The following is a 6,978-nucleotide window of genomic DNA, read 5'->3' as shown; positions in this document are numbered from 1 at the left end:
TTTCCGCAAAGCCAAATAGGCCTACGACCAAATGAAAGTTGTAGGCTATTTAAGTTGTGTGGGTCCGGGGCCTAAATAATCCATCTCTACATGACTGCCTCTGTCATTTAGGGAAAAGTGGGAAGAATATTCAACAATACTATTCAGAAGTCACTCACCTCAGTGCCCCTGTGTCTGCTGAGTGGCTGTGTTTTGCTTATTGTAATATTTCCCTGCTTACGTAGCCTACCAGTAAAAAAACACCATTGCGAATTGGAAATAACCCTAACGCACAGACTAAATTAAGTGACGCATTGCGTGGCTGGTTCATTTCAGTTAAAAGTATTTAGCCTACAAGACGACATGAGTTAGAAATTAGACATAGGCCTAGGCCTACGCAGTATTTTTACATTTATTAATGTTATGCCAGTGTATGTCAAATTATGACACACTAAATCAGTGTTTCAAATAGTGTCTTAAATGTAGGTAATTGTTTTTAACTTCCCTCACAAATATATATATATATATTTAAAATAGGCCTTATTGCAATTAGATAATCAATACCATCTGATGGATCACTTGTCTGTAAATGGAAAGAATTTGTTAATGGTAAAAACAGAGGTCTGTTTGGTCTTAAAACATTCTCTTTAAAACACATTATATCGAAAATGGCTTGCTAATATCTTTCTCGTGAAATTGTTCGCCATGCGTAAAAGTCTTTAATTTTGCTTTCCATGTACATTTAGGCTTGAAATTGTGTCCTAATACAAACTAAAAACGCACTACAAAAAGATTTTCACACAAGTTAAGTATTCGGGATAGCTGGCTCCCCCAAATGATTTATTGTTAACTTTCAATTGTGTTTGAAACACATACAGTCATCAGGTATTTGTTGGTTGTTTAAATTGATCGAGTTTTGTTTGTCTTAACTTACAAAATTGAAAATAAAACAAAATTACTCATAGCAATTATATAACAGGTGAACGCAGAGTTAGCCAAATATACAATTCCTACTTTAACGTCTATTTGAAATACATTAGTTTACAATCGCCATTACATCGATGAATAGGCATCCGGCGCCAGGGTCTTGCCGCGCAATACATTACCAGAACCTCATACCTGATCTCCTTCTCAGTCCAGAGGTAACATTACAAGGAGCAATATCCTCATTCAACAATACTCTACGTTAAGCATTAAAGGGAAGTCCAAAATCGGTTCCAAAGTTCAAACACACTGCCTCTCCAGTGTCAAGTAAAGGTCAAAAAAATCTTGCTTTTAAAAATGCCCCCCAAACAGGTGGTGATATATGTCCGCTGTCACTCGATAGGTGAACAGTGCTGTCACCAGAGTTCAGGCTGATATGTTATGACTGCTTTTGGCCTCTCCAGCTTAATGTTTTCAGTGAGTGTATGGATAATTACGGATACTACCACGTTCTGCCATACAGAAGATTTGAATTGACCATATTATTGGTGTAATCTACTGCAGAAGTGTCCATTTGAGCCATACTGTTCATCTGACTGTGTAGAGAGGGGGGACTTGGAGACAGATCCTCCAGCTCTTGCGCTTGAACCAATGCGTTAACTTGTGCGTTCTGGTGTTGGTTAATGCCGTTACTCGAGGCTGCGAGCACGACCCCGGTGCTGTTCTGTTGTTGATGTTGCTGCTGGTGATGTTGCTGATTGGGCGTAGGTGTGTTGGAACCGTTCTGACAAGGTTTACCATCCTTAACGAGAACTGGCACGGCCACCCGCCGCGGGGACTGTTGTTGCTGGCAAAGGTTGTTCTCTTGTTGGAGCTGCTGCGCCGCCTTGTCCTTGGCCTGACGCTTCATCTTATACCTGTGATTCTGGAACCATATTTTCACTTGAGTCGGTGTGAGGTGAATCATGCTGGCCAGGTGTTCCCTCTCGGGTGCCGACAGGTACTTCTGTTGTTTAAAGCGCCTCTCCAACTCGTACACCTGCGCTTGCGAAAAGAGCACCCGCCGTTTACGCCTGGGAGCCGCGTGCAGTGTTGGCATAGATTTGGATGGGTCGGTCATACCCGTCAGCGTCCCCATTCCGGCCATGTTCATACCTGTGGAAGGTCCCATGAATCTAGAAACTTAAAAATATACATACACATATGCGTCCATTCAATAAGCACAATGCCCTTAATCAAATACCAAATGGGCATACAGACTAGCCAACTTTATATTAGTCAAGTTTAGCCTAATGCTAAACTGAACCCTTGGTGCAGAATATAACACCAGTAATAAATGTGTTAATTTGTAAGTATTTTAAGCTACACATATTTTTTAAAGCACTGCGTAAAAATGGAGTAAACACCAGTGCCAAATCAAACAGTTATAAATAAATACAGGGTACTATTACCAAGAGGCACTTTACGCAGAAAGTTGTTTAAAATGTAAAAAAAATTGCTGAGATAATTTGTAAAAGAACTTACTTGTGGAATATCTTGGATCTGGATTTGTACCGTACCACCCTGTTGCTGCGCTATTTCGCATAGTTTCTTGGTACGACGGCAGGTCCCCCATGTTGCCAATGCTTCCATTACAATAGCCACCCATGGCACTGTGCGAGAACTGGGAGACACTGTGAGGCATATGGTAGGTCGTTGCCACGGTGGCATTGTGGCCCATGGAGTGCTGCTGCATGCCGGTCTGTGACACCTGAGGTTGCCGGTAAGCTCCCAGAGGAGAGGCGAGGTTCCCTGTACCATCCATGCCACCAAACTTCTTGTAGGTCTCCTCAATTGGGCTCAAAATATCTGTCACTGAAAAAGGCGTTGTATGCTTTGGGCTCAGCGACATGGTTCACTGAAGCAGACAGGTAGATTTTGGTGGAGCGGATCAACTATGTTGTATCAGCTCTCTTCTTGTGGATGGCTACGTAAGAGAGTGCTTGTAGTACGCCTGAGATCCGATTGATCGCCTTCGAGAAGGAGGCGAGCCCAGGACGCTCTTATCTCAGGGTTTATTGTAGCCAAGCGCCAGGTTTACGACAAACATGGGGGGCGGAGCAACCTTCTAAACGAGCAAACAATGCTCATTGACATTTTAGCAGAATAACTGACAAATGTGTCTTCCTATTAAAATAAAGACACAACACCAATACATCGTTTTTAAGGTCGCAATATTTCTTAGACTACTGAGCTGGCTTTCATTTTAAGCGTTTTAACTATATTATTTTGCATATTTTTGAGAAAATAAATCGTTTCCCAGGACTGCTGAGTGTGGGCTTTTCGCCCTCGGCAGCGGCACCGTGGCTCTGCGTCAACAGGGAATTCCATAGTCTCTCCGAAGTTGGAGAGCACTTTGGCGAGACATAAGCGCCACTGCGTATCTCCAGAAGTACAATGAAGGTCCCTCTCCATTGTATGACCTAATCTAGGAGTCTTAAGCGTCATTTTGGTCCACCAAACAGATATGTCTTTATAGAGGCCCCAGAGTGACACAGAAATTATTTATTTTTTGGCAAAATGCTTCATTAAAGTCACAAATACCTGAGGAGAAAAGAATAATAATGTTATAATAATAATGTTAACAACAACAATAATACACTATTATTATTATTATTATTATTATTATTATTATTATTATTATTATTAATAATAATAATAATAATAATAATAATAATAATAATAATAACCAACAACACTGGTTTAAAGAGTGCTTGAAATTAGAGTTCAGATAGCCTAACTACCAGCCAATAATAGCTTTTTCATTGGAAATGGTTGCTTGGTGAACTGAATAAATGATTTATGGAACCAAGGAAGTAAAGGATATTAGTGGCCATAAAAATGTGTGGCACACTCTCTCTCTCTCTTTCTTTCTTATATACACACACACACACACACACACACACACACACACACACACACACACACACACACACACACACACACACACACACACACACACACACACACACACACACACACCCTGGTACATTCAGACTGGTTGTGTCAACTTGTGTGCTCACTTCTGTGGTCCTCTGCTGTTTAGATATCAACTACAACTAAAATTAAGACCTACAACTGAAACACAACATTTGGACTGGTAAGCTCTATTTCATTTTTTTCAACTTGCTGACCATAACAATCAGTCTGATATTAGTCAAAGCTAGGAAAACCCCATGTCCATGTGAGATCAATTGCTTGTACATGTTGCATGTTGCCACTGACTGTGTAAGATTTGGGTTAACACCTATTCTGTGATAAAAGTGCAGGTCGCCTTCTAGTTTTAATTTAGGTATATAGTTTTAGTACATTCCCGAGTAGCCTAAAGCAGGCCATTGGAATGAGTGTGTATGTTTTTGAATGCGAGTTAAGTTCAACTCAGCCAGGCTGCGCCACTAGAAAGTGCGCGTCAGGGCCCATGGCATGCTCCGTGTCCATTAGGTAAATGAGCCCAACCACTCAACCTTGCAGAATATTAAGCCAGGGAGCATGACCAAGGGCTAGCCAAGCTCGTCTCTCAGAGAACACTGGTGCGCAGCAATGGTTGGCCGCTCACGTTAGCAGCATCAGAGAAAAGAACAACACCTCGCTTACTGCCAAGTTAAAAAAAATGCATAGGCGTGTTGTTTTTGTGTAGACTTGCTAAAACATCCAAATGGCCCATTTGCTACAACGGTTTGATGACGAGGCACTTCTATGGTAACGTAAGAAAACTTTTTATATTTCTAGACAGAAGGCTAAGCCTGTATGGTTCATATATGACAATGTTTTAACGAATATAGGCCTACATCGTAGTGAAATGAAAACTGATAATGAAAGAAAGTTGGCCTGTGATTTTCCCTGAAATGTATGACAATTTACGTATTAGGCCTATAATTAGGCTATGTAACTCGCTGGTATGATTTACTCAGTAAACAAACGAGATGTTTTCAAAAGGTCTGGGTTTGTTAACCCATTTCTTTATCTCCCGTAGGCTATATAGCCTACTGTAGCTGCAGTTTTCAAAATGCATATAGGCCTCTAGGCTTATTTGACAAGTGTAAGAAACATTAAATGCATTGGGTAACACTTTCCACAAAGAGGGCTAAAAATCATTTTGACGAAATAATCGGTCTAATTATTGGTCCAATAATCCTTCATTAGGCTATTGCTTTGATAGATTTGGGGTCATTGCATTTCTTTGACATTGATATCTGTTACAAGCCTTTCTGGCCATCTCTCAACACGAAAAAATAGGGATATGCCAGCAATATTCTCAACGTACCTCTATTTAACAAGGAAATTGCCTAGGCTTTTATAAACAAATTAGACAACCAGTAAGCATTATGGATAAAAACAGGACGGAGTCTTCTAAATACATAAAATGTGATCTTGGTCTAAGCTTAATATGCTGTATGCTATTTCAACGTAGTACGCGCAGCCTATTTTGTTAAACAGTAGGCCCGTGTGCGTTCGGCAGGTGCAGCGTCACACGACGTTTCCCTGTATCTCACAGGCGATGTAGGCTATGTGTGTAGGCTAAATGAAAACTCACATATTCCATCCACGTGTGCTCGACTACGACAAGGCGAAACGCATGCGAATCCAAGCGCCATCCAAGCCAACGGACATTAGAGTGCTTGTTGCACGAGGGCTTATGGGTTCAATAGCCAGTGGGACGTGGAGAGGTCAGTGTTGGGCTCTCGCGCTTGGCGTAAGAGCCGAGGTCTTGACCCAACAGTCTCAAATATCCAGATGGGACTGAAGTGAGTCGACAGAATAAAGCACAACGAATTGGGTCGTATAGTTGTGGTGTTTAGAATATAGCACTGACCACGGCCCCAAACCTTTTAATATTTTTTTCCTCTTAGGTGTACTATATGCTTTAAAAACACATGTGTGTGTGTGCCAGAGAGGAGAAAGCGAGTTTGCCTGTTGACAGCCGACCTTGATGAAAGGCCAAATCTCTCTACGCCTGAGAACAGATTAAGTGTTTCAAAATGGCGAAGCCACATCTTATAACCTATTTGATCATGGCGCCTCCTCTTAATTCTCCTTGTTAGACAAAGACGCTGACTAATATGGTTCTCTGGCTCCAAGGCTCGCCCTCCAGATCATCGTGAAGGGTAAACGTTGCACAAGGCGTTAATGGAGCACCCTGTTTCGGAGATGTAGAGATAGTTTATTTCAGGTAGCGTAAACCCCGTGCGAGAGAAACACCATATGCTCAATATATGGACAGTGTGTTTATTTGTTACCCCCACGTTAATTAAAACCATTTACATAGGCTACATTATAAGCTTGGAATTACGGATCTCAAGCAAAGGTATGAAAGAGGCTGCTGTCCACTCTTGACCCAATTCCCTGTGTACGTCCATGCTATCTTGTCGAGATGCGCAATGAGGCCTATATGTTCAGCAGACACATTACTGCTGTAAAGAAACAAGTAGACCAGGCGTCTATGCTTACAAGTCCTTTATGCCAGCAAGGCTATTATCCAAAAGTAGCATTCATTCATATAAAAACGGATTCCTCGAGTGTTAGCACACTTTAATTCGACATGGGGAAAAGGCCAAAGAGGAACGCAAGCATGCACTGTGAATAAACCATTGGATATAGTGAACTAACGAAGTAGACCTATATTAGCCCCCGGTTTTGCCAATCCTTATGACCACTACAACCAATTGTGCTATTTGGAATTCACCCATTCCCAAGAACCCCAAGCAACTTAGTATGCCTACTTTTAGGGGGGAAAGTATAAACGCAAACAGACTTCTCCAAAGTATATCGCCTCCTTGTCATGTGATGTGAGATGGATGTGAATTTTTTTTTATCCAAAAGGAGGCTTCATCTGGTTTGAGCGAAAATTAGGCAGGTGCTTGTCAGCCATTCGCTGGGACCAAGCTACTTAAGCATTGCATACCTGCTTGTGAGGAGGTGAAAGGTCCCGTAGAGAGGACCAAGTATCTGTGAGGCCTCTCGAAGACTTTATTCTTCTGTGCCAAGTTTTCATTCAGCCACAATTAATTTCGCTCGTTGGACGTAATGATGCTAATA

General features: G+C 41.6%; 1 protein-coding gene across 1 annotated transcript; it reads right to left on the bottom strand.

The window, feature by feature from the left end:
• Window positions 1–1,354: 1,354 nt before the first annotated feature.
• nkx2.4a (NK2 homeobox 4a) lies at window positions 1,355–2,794 on the bottom strand. Its single transcript, XM_063224230.1, has 2 exons — window positions 2,428–2,794; window positions 1,355–2,085 (listed from the first exon to the last, which is right to left on the bottom strand). Exons 1-2 carry the CDS (start codon window positions 2,792–2,794, stop codon window positions 1,406–1,408), a joined length of 1,047 nt encoding a protein of 348 aa, XP_063080300.1. The 3' UTR covers window positions 1,355–1,405.
• Window positions 2,795–6,978: the final 4,184 nt, after the last annotated feature.

Source organism: Engraulis encrasicolus, chromosome 19 (assembly GCF_034702125.1).
Source record: "Engraulis encrasicolus isolate BLACKSEA-1 chromosome 19, IST_EnEncr_1.0, whole genome shotgun sequence".
In the NCBI taxonomy this organism is placed as follows: domain Eukaryota; kingdom Metazoa; phylum Chordata; class Actinopteri; order Clupeiformes; family Engraulidae; genus Engraulis; species Engraulis encrasicolus.
The sequence above is the reverse complement of the archived record's forward strand: the minus strand, read 5'-3'. Positions and strand labels throughout refer to the sequence as shown.